This window comes from Bombus impatiens, unplaced genomic scaffold (genome assembly GCF_000188095.3).
Source record: "Bombus impatiens unplaced genomic scaffold, BIMP_2.2 scf_0463, whole genome shotgun sequence".
In the NCBI taxonomy this organism is placed as follows: Eukaryota; Metazoa; Arthropoda; class Insecta; order Hymenoptera; family Apidae; genus Bombus; species Bombus impatiens.
This window is the reverse complement of record NT_176882.1, coordinates 720,139-738,091: the sequence shown is the minus strand read 5'-3', so window position 1 is coordinate 738,091 and position 17,953 is coordinate 720,139. Positions and strand designations below refer to the sequence as shown.

Below are 17,953 nucleotides of genomic sequence, written 5' to 3'. Positions count from 1 at the left end.
CTCCGGTGGCGGTGCTCGTCGACATCCTGCTGGTCTGAAACACCCCGAAGAACCATGTCGCCACGTAAGACTCTGTGACACGTTGATACCATGCTGTGAGAAACGAATTCTCCGCCCTTTTCCAGCTCTTCCAGCCATCCATCCTCCCGTCTTTCGTTTTCCACGATCGGCCGAATTTTTTCTCGCTCGAACACGCTCCCGCACTATTTCCGCCGCCCCCCGAAGCACCACTGATCTCACAAGCGGCGCGCGTACGAGGCAACTATGCCGAGACAATTTCGGGATATCGATCTGTACCAGCTGACCTTAGTCTCCGTTCATACCGACCTTGCACAATGCTTCGTTACCATATCCACGCGCTCTGCCCGGCGACCGGTTCCCCTGGGAACGTACAAGTTTCGAATTCGTTGCTCAACCACCGAGCACGCGTCTCTTCTCTTTTTCATCCGCGTAATATTATCCCGCTCTACCATAAACGAAAACGAACCAACGTTAACCTAACCCTAGCCGTGAAGAATTGAAAGAAACAGTTCGTGTGAACTCGGATACGTTCGTTCGGTCGTTTCGTAACTACCAACGTCGTTACATCGTCTCGAACGTCAACCTAACGATCCGCCCTACGACACACTATTATGTCACTGCGTCCACTGCGTTTCACTTTCCTCTGTCACGGCTCGTCTTCGTGTTTCACGATACAAGGTCACAGGTCGTGCCTCCACCGAGCTTGTCAAGACCAAAATTGCCAACGAGAGGCCGGTTGAACGCTTTGAAGAATCCAGACGATGCTCGTTGACGAACTTCGAGGATGGGGTACTCAGCTTCCTGACCGATTTTCCGTTCACGGCGGGCAAGAAAAGGGTAAGAAGCGAAGACGGGTCATGGAAGCGTCGCACGCTCGTCACTGTCACATCGTGGTGATCCCTCTTTCCTCTTCCTCGTGTTTCTTGGTACGTGTCGATGTAGGCTTAGGTTCCTTGTCTGCGCGGTACACTCTCACGGAGAGACGAATAGGCGATGCAGCCTCTGCGTGTCGACAGAACGACACTCTTTCTCTCCCCCTCTCTCTCTCTCTTTCTGTAGCAATGGGTCAGGAGATGGTCTCCATGGTAACTGCAGCCAGCGAGGGGTGCAGGGGCGGCGGTATCGTGCATCGATTGCACCCTCGGCTGCCGGATGACCCTGACCTTCGCACAGCTGACGACCACGTCGGATCCGCGTGCAGCGCCGCGGGATGTGCAAGGTTGTCGGGCGAAATTATCGTTGCCGGTTCTCGTTAAGGTATCGTTACAGGCTTGCGTTACACCTTTTACGGTGGGCCTTTTAAATCCCCCAGCGCGGACCGCTGCATCCGCGTTTCTCTTCTCTTCGCTTCTGGTATCCTTCTCCGCTTCGGCCGTGGGTCGAGCCTGACCGCGAGGACGATGGTAATGTCACGGTGACCCGGAAATAGGGGCGGCATTGATGACACGGTGACGGTTTCCACGTGTTACCTTAAGGTCGTGTTGTTTCACGGAGACAGTAACTGATATGTTTCTGACAGTGACTTGATTATTCTAATTGTTGGAGTAAACGATATACGTGTGGTATTCTGAGTAGAACCATGTCTTGGATATTTTATGCTTTCTATTGTTTATATCTCTTTTATATACTGCCAGCTAAAGATTTAGAATTCGAAATGGCACAATGGTATTTTTCTCGTGTGATGTTGGCCTTCTTTAAAAATTTCGAAATATTCCTCGTAATGATGCAACATCGGAGATATTAAAATTTTGCTCATCTTTGAATTCCGTGAAACTCTATCAACTTATCGACTATGTTTAAAAGACTTCTGTGAACTTGATAAACTGTTCTCATTTCCATTTACGTCATATTGAAATTTTCCTGTTTATTCACAAAGCGATATTAGAATCTGAAAAACAACGAAAATTTTGTTCTTTGTGTTTTCCTTCAGTGATTTTCGCTTCTTCACGCAGGACGAGAGAAACGTAGGCTTTAAGGGATTAAACCTTTGCACGGTATCTGATCTTCCTAAGGCAACGAAGGGTGGATATGTTTACCGAGCTGCCTTTGAGCTTTTGTAAATCGTCAGTTTTGCCTGCGGAATAGCGCACGTCCGTTGAAACATGATTTGTTTGCAGAGCAGCTGATAAAGGTTAAAGGCTAAGCGCTCTTTGTCGTCCAACCATCGTTTTCCACAAAGGATGACGTTTAAAATTTCACTGGATCGATCTTGTATTTTTAACTTTTTTTTCGCCTCCGAATTAGCTTCGATGAAGCATCCACATTGAAATTTATACTCAGATTGATTCGTTCACATTGTTACGAATCTATGGATAGCTGATGAGGTGAAAGTGTCGACGCTTTTATGCAAGCGTTTACAATGAAAGAGCAGCAAAGGCTTGCAAACGTTAATCGAGCTAGATTCGTTAGATAAAGCCGGGAGATTGCCACGACCTTGACATAGCTGCCATGAACTATGTCGCCGATGCAACGACTTTAACACTTGGTATTAGCGTCACCCGCTTTGATTAAAGCGCAACCCACACCAAGATTCGGGGCTGCCCGGAATTGTTCCGTCCTCTCTCTCTCTCTCTTTCTCTCTCTTTCTCTCTCATACTCATACTCTCTCAAATTCACTTATACGCTAGCCGTGAAGAGTCAACGATCTTCCTTTTCCTTAACCTGTTGACCGAGGACGATGAATTAACTCGTTACTCTAATACTAATTTTTTGGAATTTAACGCATCGATAGACACCTTTGGGTATTTCACGAACACAATACTAACAGTGTGATTCTAGTATAGCGCTATTAGTATTACTTAATTTATTTTTTAAATGTATATCTGATACTTGTTGTCATCACATTAAAATACCGAAATGTTTAAGCAATTTCGGTACTATAATTAAATTTAATTTATTTGCGTTGGTTAATGGAATGGACCCTTTCATACAAATATTACGAATGGCAGTCACGCAAGTGAAACAATTAACGTAACGTGAGTAAAATTAAACGAGGAGCAGGATAATTACGCGGAGTAACATGATGATACAAACAACGAACGAAATCAGAATAATAGTAATAATTTTGATAATAATATGCACTAGTGGCAACAAAAATTGATAATTATAGTAAAATAATAACGAAAATAACCAATGGTACGTATTATAATAATGGCACAATTTATAGAAGAGTGTGAGGTAACCTGGAATAGAGTAAAAGAAAAGAAAAGAAGAAACGAGAGAAAGAGAGAATATTTGTAATCCGTAATAAAATATTTTATATATATATGTCGAGTTCTCATTATGATTAGGGTTAGGGGCGTGAAACGAATCCTCATTTGAACTACACATGGTTGCTATGCAATGGAGAAGACATTGACTAGTGCAAACACGACTACTACAGAATTTGACAAGTAACCGCGGTAATCAGACACTCGAGAAGCTAATGACAATGATCCTAGGTCCAACAACGAATCCGCGGTCAACGGGTTAGTAGGCTTATTCCTTCGTCGAAGTCTAAGTTGGAATTGATACCTAGCGTGGACATAGCAAGACGTTAGTTAACTAGTCCAAGAGCTCGTACACCAACGAGAGTGACTTTCCGTCACGGTGACGCTGTCGAGGAAAACTATGATGGGGTGTGTCTAAGAACACGAAATGCTCGGATTCGTGGAGAGATGTCTTCATTCGGGAAGCGAGGGAAATTGACGTTGCTGTTAATTGATCAATTTGGGACAAAGACTGCTTGTCCGTTTGAAGAACCTTAATTAACAAAATCCTAAGGTTTATAGCGGGTCCTCAGGCTAGCTGAACTTGTGCTGTGTAGCTGCATCGACATCTGGTAATCATTTTGCCCGAAGGAACCGTTGGAATGTTTACCGTCAAGTACCTCTACGGGTATTTCTTTTAATGAGAGCTATATTATCACTCCATACTTTTGTTAGACGGAACGCGGCTACGTTCGGCGACTGATTGTCGCCTTGGGCCCAAGCTCATTGTCACAAATCTCAAATAAATACAATTGGGTAGAATGACGGCAAATTGTTTAATTACAGCTGTAGACTTTAATTACAATTTTATAGATTTTCCCGAAGTTCCAGAGGGGAGACTCCGGTGTCCTTTCATCTCCGACATATATATATATTCCAAACCAATCTCTTGAAACCTGTTCTGCACGAAGAGGAATAGAAATTAAAATCCTCCTATTGCACCATGATCTAAGCTATAAGAGTTCAGAAGGTTAATACACTCACGTTTGTTCCTATCTTCTATGGTGTAAGTTTAGCACGCATTGGATATTTTTAACCGATTTAACTAGTTTGACAAGCCGTTAACTTTCTTATTTGAAAAAAACGAAAACCACAGTTTCCTCCGATAAAACGATACTTTCGTTCGTGTCTGACTCAGTCAACCATTTACACGCCCTAATGACGATACATTTTTTCCAAATACGAGCCACGAAAGTTTTCGAGCGATCGTAGAAACAAAAGTTTCTCGAGGCTGGCACGGCGATCGCCGTCAAGGAATTTTTCGTTATTAATTCTTTATTAATTAACCTTGACACAGACTTTCGATTCGCCTCCTACGTCTCGCCGAGTAACTCGCGTCGAACCGTTCGTTACAACGTCGCTCGTAATTACAGTTTTCGGGGACATTCGGAGGCTGTACAAGCTGAGAGTAATTAACCATGCGCCGTGGAAGAAGTCCTTCGCATTCGAAGAGAAAGCAGGAAATCTGACTTACAATTCGCCAAGACTTAATTGCGTTGTCAAACGCCAAAAAGTGAAATCTTCAAATTTACTCTTACCTTTATAACTTTCTCTTACCTATTTTCTTTCTTTCTTCTACTTTGGAAAAAACTCTTACCTCTAACAGACATCTTTGATTATGAAATATAAGATATCAGCTTGCTGTACATAATCCTCCTAGAATACATCTTTTTCTTCAAATCTGATTCACAGCATTCATCCACGAACATATTGCTTCAGACTCGTCATTAGGAACAAGTACTCGTTGCATTCTTGTCGATCTCGATAATGAAATACGATCGTTTATATCTCGATACAAGCCGACTTTAATATCTTCCAAAGTACCGTATGTTTTTAATAACGAAAAGAAAAGAGGACATCCGAAACCCGTCATTTCGACCGTATCCATTCTTTGGAGCAATCGAAATGATTACGGTTACGTGCCCATCCCTGCAAGTATATCGTGCATCAACGACGATGGAATTACGCAAGATTTGCGCATCCATTTCACGAAGGCCCGTGGTATTCGTTCGAGTCACTTTTACGCCGAACGTTCGTGTGCACTCTTCCGGTTCTGTCGAACAATCACAAACTCACAACCATATATAACGAGCATCGATTCCCTCATCGTTCAAGTATCCAGCCACGATGAGCCGATGCGAAGCGCCATCCTCCTCGGATGCCTTTTACGGTCGTCGAGAACAATATACCCATCGTAGCGCGTTTTCTCCTTTCCGCCACTTCACGTTTCGTCCTTTTGTTTCTTCATTCTCGACGAGAAATTACGTCGAGCGTTGTCACGATGCGGTACACTACGCTAAACACGGAACTGATATTCGATGGATTCTGCGTTCACCGCAAACCAATTTGTCCGCTGACGTAATCCGTAATTAAGATCAGAACGACGATAAGCGTTATCGCCTGTAGCCAGATTACGTTGTATAAATTTTATGGCGAACGAGACAGCGAATGCGCGTGGTTACGCGCGACGACTTCCTACGATCGTGGCTGGAAGCTTGGAAAATTCGGACGATATCGCTTGGGAAATATACGTACATTCCCGGAGTGATTTGAATAGAGTCCAAGGTTTTCGGAATTTTTCAAACGGTCTTTGGATTTCACCTTTATCCGATTACTGCTTTTATCCACCGTGATGCAGCGATCTTATCGTTCGTTCGATTCAAACATCCAAAGATAGGTAGCATTAAACGTTAGTGGATTTTCGAAGACTAGGAATAAAATTTAAATAATGCACCGCGCAAGGCAACCAAGGGGTCGATTTTCGTTTCGTCGCCTTCCTTCTTACAGCTATCGATAGATCGTGGACATTTATATTTTTATGAGAAATACGAAAAACGAGAAAATGTAGGGAATATTCGTAACACGGAAATACAGATAAAACAAAATATGCAAAGTAAATTACTGGTTATAATAGTTGATAAACGTAAAAGAACCACTTCAGTTCTATTTCTTTGATCGTGCTCGTAAAAATACAAATTTCCATAAATATCCACAAGCTACTCGTTATTCGTAGCTGCACGTTTCTTTTAACGGTTGTCTTAAAGTCAATTTTTATTATAACAGACGCGTGACATGATGGGCGTTTGTTGTATATACGAATAACATGTCAACCTATCAAGGCCACAAGACTCTTTTACTTCTGTTCGTTTAATTGATACGATAGAACCAGTCGTAATAACGATTCCCCAATTGTTTTGCGCAGTCTATCAGCCCAGTGTGGCCGAAAATGTCTAATGCGTGTTTAAAGCTCCGTTTTAAAACATACAAAAAATAATGATCGGTGCTTACCTTAAATAGGAACCGACATGGCAGGTACGGTTCGTGTTGCCGTGCCCCGAATATCTGCAAAAAGAACGCCAAAGATCAACATGACAAATAAATAGAGAAGTACACTGACTACGTATATATATAGATAGCTTTAATTCTAAGTAATCTCAGAAAACTAAAGTACCCTGAATCTTGTTTGCCTGAAAACCGACACGAATTCCACGATGATAAAATACGTCGGATCTAGAAACGGTGCTGCACCGGTGCGCGGCTCCATGTAAATTGCACAGTGTAGTCGCGCCGAGAATCCCGTCTGATTTACGTAACATCGCGATAGGGCAGGAAGTCTCCGCGACAATTCACGCCTAGTTTCATTGAAAATTTCAAACGGCTGGGAAAACTCGGCTGGTCTAGGCGCGACTACATTTTTAAATAAACAGTCCAATTATTCTCGATTTCAGGAGAATCTGGAAAATGTCAAGCGAGGTACCAAATTGACTTTGGCGAAGCTGAAATTGCTACGAAACCAGGTCGTTTCAGCGCCTAGTTCCTTTCAAATTTCCAAGCTACGAAAACTGCCCGGGTATAACGACACTTTTACATGAAAACGAATCTAAACGAATACAAACGTAATTAAAAAAAGTAAGTAACTCACGGCGCGTTAAATGTAAATATTACAAATCATACAACGATTTTAATCGTAAAAGTAAAAATAATATGTGGGTAAATAACACGTTAAACTACCAAATTTTACGAAAATTCTAAAAATATTAAAATAAAAGAAATGACCGTTTTACGAAGCAGAAACTGGTGCGAAAGTGAATCGTTTTCAACGTAGAATCGTAATTCGGAAAAATGTTTGGAAAACGAGGTAAATGGTGAGTGTTGGAGAAAGAAAAACAGAGGGAAACAGGCTGTTAACGTCTAATGAATGGATCGCGACGAGTGATCTATTCCGCGTCTAGGATCCTCGTAGATCTCGGGCTGCCACGCCCGGACGCGACAGAATTTAAAGCGTCTATTTATAAAGAGTGAACGAACGGCATGGTACCGGGCAACGTTAAAACACATCGGGTCAGAACGCGAGCGTAAACGTGCGATATGCGTGCACATTGTGCTGATCCGGTTAATTCTGGGATGGAGCAAAGAGGAGCAAAAAAGGTAGGGAAAAAATGAAAAAAGGAGAAAAGAGAGGGAAAAAAGGGATCACCGACATAATTCGTGTTCCGTGCCTCTCATATTTGTGGCTGGCTATAAATATCCACGGCGTGCATCGCTCTTTTGCAAACAGAGCAAAAAATAAAACAAGTCGACGTTGGAAGGAACTGTTCGCGACGAAATGCAATTTTTTAACGTCCCGTAGTTTTTACGCTCGTAAACAGCTTTGTTCTTCGTCGACGAAATTGCGACAAACGAGGAAACCGCTCGCTGGAACACGTTGGCAAAAAGCTGTGCACGCTAATTCGCGTTCGAACGATTGAACGCTATTTCATTCTTCTTTAAGGGGTATCTCCATAATCTGTGTTTGACCAACAGTCGTTGCTATTAAATCGCCCAATAAGTTCCTTTTCTCTTATTTGCAAGCTTCTACCGATTTCAGTGGCATTCTCGTTTACTTGTTTGCGATGAATATTTCGCAATTCCTATATACATTTTCGCATTGGCTTCAAATTTCACTAATATGCTCATGATTTCCGTGTTTCGTTACGACAAGAATGAAATCTTAAAACATCGTAGACAACGCGCACGATATATACGTAAAAGTTTCCTATGGTAAGCGTTCGAAATGCTTTCGTCAGCCGTTCTAAATTCGTACGAGGGACGATTGTTCCAAAACGAAGTCGTTTCGCCCGGAAGTGGAGAGAAGGAGCGTGCATTTCTTCCTTTCGAAGGGACTTTCCCGTGCAGTTGCTTATTTAAGAAACGTCTGCTCTGAAACGAGTACCATCGGGTGTATTTTCGTCCCTCGGTATGAAAGCGTGGTAGAAAATAGTTGTGGTCGTGGTTCTTCTACGCTTAAAGAACCTCTCGATCGGAGATACCGTCCGACCGATGCAACTCCTCTATTTTTTCTTTTCCTTTTTTTTTTCCACCTATCGACTCGTTCCCTGCCTTCGTTTCATAATTCAAACCAAAGGATCTATCTTTCTTTCGTCGAATCGACATTTCCTGCTTCGTCTTCCAAGTAGACGATTCTACTGGAAATAAAGCAGAATCCTTTTCACGAGTTATCGAATTTGTTATATGCCGCTGTATACCACCCGTGCGTAATTCCATATCGCAAGAAATACGATAACATACAGCATGAAACTTGGAGGAGCACACGATCCAGTTGCCTTCGATAAAATCACCTTTCGTCATCTTAGGTCAGATAACTTTACCAGATGATAGTTACACAGATTTTTATACAAATTTATATTTTTACCAACATAATTGTAATATAACCTAAGTAGAAATTCGTTTTACTTATTAAATATTATAACAGATACTCCGGATATTGATTCGTGCATACCTGTGCAACCAACTATTAGGTAAGTTTCTTTTGTTTTGTAAGGAAATAATGGATACAAAACATTTTCCGTTTTATATGATTTTATCGAATTACGTATGATCCATTTTGTTCTATCAACATAAAGATTACAATGTTCGACAGATTAGGTTTCATGTTTGTATAAAGATGCATCGTTGTAAAAGACGTGTGTGTAAAAGAAAGACGCTTTCCGGACAACCTAATAGTTGCGATTTATAGCGATCTTTCTGTTTCTTTCAGCCAGGAGCGAGTGATTATTAGCAACAGGCACCCAAACGACTATATCCGCTACGTTACAGTATGGATTTCCAGATCCTCAACAAGAAGCGAGTTACATAGCGAACAAGAATCTTCTTTAACGTGATATTTCATCGTCCCTCTACGTAACGACGTTTTCGAGTAGCGACCACTTTCAAACGGACAGAATTAACGTATCCAGTTGACAACAACGTCAAGAGGGAACAACATGGCCGCAAGTAATAATAATTGGCGGAAGCGAAGAGACAGAGAGGAGAAGAATTTGAAAGCCGACGCCCAACGTTAATCCCGTTTCAGTGGAAAGAAAGGCACATCGGGAAATGAGAAAAGTCGGGAGAGGAAGCAATTGCGACTGGTTTTTCATGGTATTCGTGATTATTCGGTGGAAAGGAACAAAAGAAGAGGCAATACCGGCGGATGATGCGCCATGGCACAAGGCCCGTGTGCCATTCGTTTCTTCGTACCTGTGCATCGTTCCTCTTGTTGCGCTAGAACGGTTGACATATTTCTTTTAGCGGTACACAGAGACGAGAAGAGAAGCCTAGCCGACGTTTCTTCTCCATTCTTCTTCTATTCCTTTGGCCTAGCAACGCCAGTCATTACCAACGCCGCCATCAACCACACGCTGTCATTGTCTGGACGCACTTTGCCGATGCACGCGACAACGCTCGTTTGAAACGCGACTTTAATTGCGTAACACCCAGCCGTCTGTCCGTTTTCACAGCGAAACGAATTAAGACAACGATCACGTGTACCCCATCGTTCACCGAGAACAGTTTTCATGCCATTCGTGACGCTCTAAAATAGTTCATCTCTGTCCGAGGCAAATTGGAAAGCAAAGGAACGAACTTGTTGCTCTTTGTTTTATTTTTAAGTGGATTTGTCGAGGCTGATTTATAGAAAACGATAAAAGATGATGTGATGTATCGATCGCTTGCAATAAAAGAGACATGGCGTATTATATGTACTTGGCATCACTAGTGCGTGTATTTATAATTCAATTTCTGATATTCACGGGTATTTATTTTATATGTATATATATGTGTGTATGAAAATATAGTAATATAGGTATAGTCGTACTATAGCATGTTCATTATTTTATAAAACGTTCATTCTCTTAGAGAAACTGATGCAAAACGAAAAAAAAGAAAGTAATTATTACACGGACGTGCATTGAGAGCCGTGTGACCCAGAAATACAAATATTAAATCGAAGTTGAAAAACCACTTACTAATTGACGACTGAAGTATAAAACACGTGCCGGAGAGATTAAAATGAACAATATGCTAAAAAGGATATGTATAATATAAAGAAAATGAAAACGAGTCTTTGTTCATATACCTCGTAAAAGATCATTTAAAAAAGTTCTTAAAAATACATCGTAGTGAATCTACGAAATTTCCAAGAAGAATTATAAACCGGTCACTTTGACCACTCTGCTAGTTCTAACAATATCAGGTTCATTTACCGCGAAACCCTAACTGTTCGTTCGCGTTCAACGATATTTCACGAGGGCGCTCACGCCCCTTCTTCCACTCCAGCTTGCTTGGACGTTTTCAGAGATTTACAGAAACGCATGGCGTCGATTCGGACGAACGTGAGTCACCGCCTCGATGCAGTGTGCACACGCATCTTGGAAAGAAAGAGTCATTTAGGAAATTGACCGACAGATCGATAAGTAAGACGATCTCTAGGGAGAAACGAGGAAGGGCGTACTCGTGATAACAGCAAATTAAATTAGAGACCGGTTTATCGCAGTGTTGCGACCGATACCAGCATCGAACCAGCTTACGAATTTTCAGTCCATATTGGCTCAGGTTAAATTTCTTTGTAAAATACTGTGTGAATCTGCCAAAACTCTTCTTCTCTTCGCTCCACTATCAGAATCTGTATACGTCGAGATATAAACTTGGCTGAAATTATTTTATCATTGCACAAAGAAGCTAAATTATTAGCTACAACGTTTTTCCTAATAATCCATTGGCAATATCTTTTAACGATTTAGACGAGGATTGAAATTATTTTGTTATTATACGAAGAAACTAATCTCGATAATTAGTTGCCACGGATTTTGTGCTCGAATTTAAAGAAGGCCAAGCTGTGTGATCGAAATTCACGTCTGTAGTTCAAGTCTGACCACCTGCCTCTAAAACTCGAAGTAACATGTACGTGCATATCTACACCTTGCAACGAAGAATCATATTTCAACCTGCATCCACCATACTCCTCGCTCTTATTTATTTTTACAAACGTTATTTATTTTTATGGATAAACAGTTGACCTGTAAAATATGTATTTGTCTTCCTTCGACTCGTTACAATACGAAAAATACTAATCCTTGAACAAAGCATCCATTTATCTTTCGATCTCACAATTCAAAGGTCTTAGATATTCCCTTGAGATTCGAGGTTCGACCATACTTACAAGTAGATGTCGAATTGTTTGAGTATCGTTAATACCTCTTAACTCGAGGTACGTTGACCTCCGATCGAATAACACGCGGCCAAGAATTATCTTCGGATTATTCCCGGCAAACGAAACGAGTAACGCAGCGTAGCCCGCTGCGAAGTCGAAATAAATTTGACCTGTCAGAAATTCGAAGAACGTTCCATCGACGAACGGTTAGATAATAGAGGGAGACACCGAATCGGATAATCGAAATTTATCGCTGGAGTGTAGGTACCGGAAACGCTAGTATCTGGATGATCGCGTCTTTAGAGATGCTAGACACGACTCAAAAGTCTGACGAGATGGTCTCTTTTCAAATCGAATTCAAGCATTCGATGGACCGCCCACGTACCAGTCTCGAGGACCACGATTTTATGTAAATCGCTACGCCACCCACGATCCAACGAATCCCGACAGATTCAACGAGAGCTCGAGGCACCGTCTTTTGAAATCTAAACTATAAATAAAGACTACAGGCGAAGAATATGTACGTGATAAATCACATTTTCTACATCTTACGGAAAAAGCAATTTTAAAGGTCGGTAGTACGTTGGGTATCGATCAACGTCATCGTTATTAAAATTATCTTTTCACGCTTTACATCATCGAGTTCACCTAAATTTCATTTATCGCTACATAGAGATTATTTTATACCGCGTTTGAAGAATTTTCCGATTCCGAAACTGATAAGTTTGTCTAAATCGTCGTGCAGTGTTCGAATCGAATCGATAAGATCGTTGGAACTTTCTTAGAAATTGAGCGTCTTCTTAAAGATCCCGTATCGACCGTATCAGAGGTCAAACTAATTAAAAGTTGCAGGCCGAGTCGAGGGAGAGAGTTCGCTTCTGGAACGGTTCACTCGCGAATAAAGGAAACGGCCAGTCGGCCCGTGAGTCACGTTTATTGTTCATCGTTTAGCAACCCACGACGCCTTTCTCCGTTTGAATTAACGGCTCCCCGGCTTTTCGTTGTCCGTAAAGGAAATGAACAGCCACTTGTGCAAACGTTACACACGTTCTGCAAACGTGCTGCTTGCATTAATATTTGGAGAGGAAACTTCTCATAGAAACTAAACAGTTTTTGGTGGGTTTAACGCGGGGAGAAAATACGCTGCTTTGCACGTTTTTTGCATTTACAGCTTCTTATAGGTTATTATAACGCAGATTCCAAAATCACGATAGATATGATAATTCAGTGCGATCAATTTTGGGATGTTAGCTTATTTTCTGGCGACCAAAACGCGGTAACATACCTTCGAAAACTAACGAAAATAAGGTCAGAGCACTTAACCGTTTGGATGTCAAACAGCGCGATCGCGCTGTTTAGATTTTGTATCGAAGAGTTCCGATACATTTGAACGCTACGAACGACTGACGATATTTTGTGTTTCATTGTTATCTTCTCAATAATTTTTATTGAACTAAACTTGAAATATTTATAGGCTAATAGTACGCATATATAATGCTATAGATGTATTTCATAAAATAACAAATACGACGAACGTTATTGCGCCGTTTGTTTCTCTTCACAATCGATTAAGACAATTTTGGGATTTTTCGATGCTGTTTTTTCAAAGACTCCTGGGACTCAAACGGTTAAGGACACAAGAAACGTAATAATTCAACATAGTGCATAGACGTACTTTTTGGAATAGATTTCTATCGACAAACGCCTTAATACGGTGAAAAATAATTGTCAAATAGTGGCTTTTTTTATTTATTAGTTACTCAGATCACCCTGGCATCCGGTTTTATGCAAGTTTCTCTAGATGAAATATTCGAAAACATGCTTTCTTAATGACTAATTCGCGCTCCAAAAATAATCTTCGATTCGACGAGAGGCGTCACCATGGTCGTTAAGCTAGCGAGCTAGTGGAAGCCCGGCTCTCGAGAAAGATCAGCCAGTGCGTACGGAATTTTCGTTGACTCGACACACTGGATGACTCACCGACACCGTGTCACTGGTGTCACTTTGCGCGCGTAACCCGGTCGTCTATCGGGACCGCCTCGAGTTATCGCGGCTGGGTACCATCCTTTGTATCAATCAACGAAAATTAGATTCTCCTTCCCGCCTCGGCGTCGCCGATATAAAAGAGGCGCAGCCTTTCTCGACTTAATGACAAAATGGTGGCGGAAATTGGATCGTCGTGGACGAGAGTAGGATGACGCGAAATTGTTTCCTCGTAGATGGCTCGTCGGGCAATGAATTCACGGTGACCCACGTCGTGTAACCAAGAGGACGACGGAGATTTGCTCGCGGAAACGCACCCTCGTCAAACGTTTCTTTTGTTTTATCCTTCGCCTTTCAAAACGACTCAATTACGACGATCACAACGACCACGACGTACGACGAAACGTTTATTTCCAGCAGAGTCGAATTGCGATCTTTGTTCACGGGATTTTGTGTCCAAGTAGATTTCACGCGTACATTTGTATTTCCACGTTTTCGTAATATCGTCGACATACAGGGTGATACAGAAAATAGCTTCAGAATTTTAGAAATACCGGATTCTATCGAGAGGACCAATTTCGTTAAAATCACGAATTTCAATATTTAGCGAATCACAAGATTATCGTCTCCTTCGTTTCGTACCATAGAGATAAACGCCGCGACATTTCACAGACTTGGTTTCGCGTTTGTATGAAGGTGCACTGTTGTTAAAAAACACGTTTGCGAAAGAAAGACACTTTTCGGACAATCTAATACACTGTCCTTTGAAGCAATTTATCGTCTATCGCTCTTCTCCAGCTTGCTTCCCTGTTGTGATTACTGGAAACACGAACAACGTCACGAAACTGTCCGGCATTATGCTCCTATCGTCTCGTTACAATAGCAAAGAAGTTTCAAAACGTTTTGCATATAAAAAAGACATACTTACTATAATGAACGTTCAACTACTTTCGCTAGTCGCTATATAATACATAGCGTTCGTTTCCATATAATATTCGAACAGACGAAAAAGACGAACGAGATAACTTTTCCCTCTCGATAAGATTAACAAATATGTTTTAACAACGCGAAAGAAAACGTTGATATCGGGCCCGTATGTCTGCCAAACGAGGGGACCGTTAAAAGGAAAGTCGCGTAGATTCTTTAACGAGCGCGCTAATTACCCGCTCCTTTTAGAAATCTATAATGGAGTGGAAATTTGTTCGTTTCCTTCGGGCTAAACACGTCATTGGCCTGCACGTTGCTCGTCTCCTTCCAGTGCTCGTAGAACGCTTCTTTATAGGAGTCCATCCATACGATGAGACTGCGTTATAAAACGGAACGCGTGTCGACGTTGCGCGACGAATCGCGAGTCAGCGAGACAAACAGAAACTACATAAATGAAAATGGAAAACGAGGCTGTGCGAGATTGGTCGTTCTCGAGCGAGGAAAGTCTGCACGATTTATCGTCGATCATGAACGACGCTCTCGTGCGGATACAAAAACGACGCGAGAGATGTTCCAGCGAAAGTGCCTCTAACGGTCGAACCAGACGAAGAAACGTATACCGCCTCCGGTATAACGGTATTTAAATGAACGGAATCGTTCGATCGACCGGACAAAGAAAGAGAAAAGGTGGGAGAGGTTCGCGTTTCCTTAAAGCTGCGTCCTCACTGTAGGAACAACGAGCGACTATTCGCTGTCTGTTGTCGCTCTAGGTCTTAGTAACAGTTTTACAACGGTAGTTCGAGTCACCTAAGCTTCAACGTGTTAAAATTCCACGTCCTGTTTTGCGACCAAGTTTTCAGGACAGAAAAAACAACTAAAGAACAAAATCACATAAAAGCTCCGCTCCCCAGCGGCTTAAATCCAAAGAATATATTAAAACACAAAAAATGTAAACACATAACATAGTACAGCTACGTCGTACCGTCGCGTATCGGTACTTTTGCCTAACACATCTTATCAAAATTCATAGTTTATTGTGAATACCCAAATGTATTAAAATGTATCTTGGTCTAATAAACGTTATTTAAAAAAAAAAAAGTGTTAAAATTCCATCTTAAATTTTGCACAGAATAATCGAGCTTGTTGCAAGCGTACGTATTATGCGGCGCCATTAATCTTTATTCCAATAACGAAAGAAAACATCGTCTATTTTAAATTGTCTGTTCACTGAACCAACAACGACGAATTTTTAATATAAATACAGAGGCACTTTTTGCGTTTCTGAAGCAACGTAGTCGGAGGAATATTTCCATATCCCTGGTTTCCTTTCGATTTTAAAGCGACATTTGTCCCTGGCAATAAACTATACACCGCAGACATTCGTTCCTCTCGCTGCGTGTTTCTTATTTTTCTGTTGTAACGGCACTCGATGTCAAAACTTTCCAACGGTTTCGTCGATACAAATATATCACCGAAGCGTAAGTGCCGATAGGCCTAACGAGTCATCCATATCCCTACGGTCCTTCCGCTGAATATTTGGAAAAGGACGTACGTGGCAACGGTCGCATACGCTTAACGAATACGTGCGTAGTGGGGATATTGAGGGGCGAGAAAAAGAAACGGATCGGATGAAGAAAACAGTTGAGTTGTAACCAATAAGTGAGAATCGTCGGTTACTATCGAGAGTTACACGTAAAGAGTCGAAAGCGAGAATTGTTAATAAATATATTGTTAAACACCGTTGAGTATTTCTTTGACACCCTACACGTTCTACACCAAATCACCTCACTGGTAGACTTTGCTGCTCCGAACAGCGACGAGCAACGAGCAGCAACATTCGTTAGGACAGAAACGGGAAGAAACACGGGGAAACATTAAACAAGCAGCAAAGTTTTCAAGACACACAAGAAATCAGGACGCAGCTTAAGGCGATATGGGTGACGGGTAAATGGACAAAGACACGTCAAACGACGAGAATCTATCACGAGTCGATAAGTCGCGCGCAACTGAGAAAATTGAAAGCGGAAAAGCCGAGAGATCGGTGCGGTACGACTCGTGCGACGCGTTACGCTAAAACGTCGTCTCTCGTGTTTCCTGACCTTTCCACCGGGTCAATGACACTCGTTAAAGGGACACCGAGGACACGTTTTGCTCGTTCGTCGTTAGCACGCGCAAAATGAAAATCTTCTGTAAGAAGGCGCGTGAAAAATATTCATAAATGTCGCTGTCTCGTCTTAGGTGTTAGGCTACGGTCACGGTGAATGCATATTCGCGCTAACTGTCATTGTGTCAAAGCACTGAAATATGTACATGCATAACGTAATAGACTCCTGCTCGACAGTTTTCTAATTTAGACTCTGTTTGGAGAAGATAAAAACGAATTAGATAGCACACTCTACGAAGTCTGTTCGAAATCCGAAGATATTGTACATCGTCGAGTCATTCATAACGTGCACGGAACCAAAGAAGTATTGGGTTGGCAACTAAGTGATTGCGGATTTTGTCATTAGGTGGTATTGAACTTAGTTGCCAACACAAAATAACAACGATATGTATATCGCGACTGATCGAAATGACGATCAAAAGACGAGACATAACACGATAGACAAGGAGAGAATTAATTTTGTTAAAAATTAATGACATTGTTCTTATAATATCGAACATGATATGGGTCCTTTACGATCCAACGTTTCGAACGAAATGATAATTCCGAAAGGTCCTCGTAGTTTCCTAATAACTTTCGAGATTCCTGCAATTTTCGTAAGTGGCCTAACACTTATGATCGATGATAGTGATATTTCGCATGTATACGGTACATAGATTTTTACGAATAATAGGCATGCATATAAATCTTTAGACGTTTTATTCGTCGAAATGACAGATCAAGAGAACACACAAGAGAATCCGCTATACACCGCAGCCATACTCGAGATTTTAACTCGGCTTCGCACCTCTGATGCATTCGACAAGTGCTCGCCCGTCTGAAAGTCACCGTCGATGTACTTTGACGTGGTTGCAGTAGTCTCGGTTGTGGAGTAGTTTGACGCGGTTCGAAAGCCGAGCGGAGAAGAATGTTTATCGACAGAAAGAAATGACTGTGAAAAGCGTTTTTACCGGGAGGAAGATCGATCGTGGGTACGGACCGGCTTTCGAAGACGTCGCTGGCCCACAAAGTACCGTTAAAATATTTTATTGCGAAGGATCTCGGCTGTCGGTGGATTTTTCTATCTCTCTGGCTGCAGCTCGCCATCAAAGAGCATCGGAATGGATTGTCGGTGCAACCGGAGGCTTAGGCCTAGACAAC

General features: G+C 41.8%; 1 protein-coding gene and 1 long non-coding RNA gene across 2 annotated transcripts in view; one reads left to right on the top strand and one right to left on the bottom strand.

Moving 5' to 3' along the window:
- LOC100746702 overlaps positions 1 to 1,045 on the bottom strand; it is a gene marked incomplete in the record, with an annotated part of 48,103 nt that extends 47,058 nt beyond the window's left edge. The window contains 1 exon segment of the mRNA XM_024368572.2: positions 1 to 1,045. Coding sequence (XP_024224340.1) covers positions 1 to 142 — 142 coding nt within the window.
- A 3,502-nt stretch (positions 1,046 to 4,547) lies between these two features.
- LOC117151834 lies at positions 4,548 to 10,349 on the top strand. Its single transcript, XR_004461968.1, has 3 exons — positions 4,548 to 6,669; positions 6,998 to 7,178; positions 9,307 to 10,349. It is a non-coding gene; the product is annotated as an uncharacterized LOC117151834 (long non-coding RNA).
- Positions 10,350 to 17,953: the final 7,604 nt, after the last annotated feature.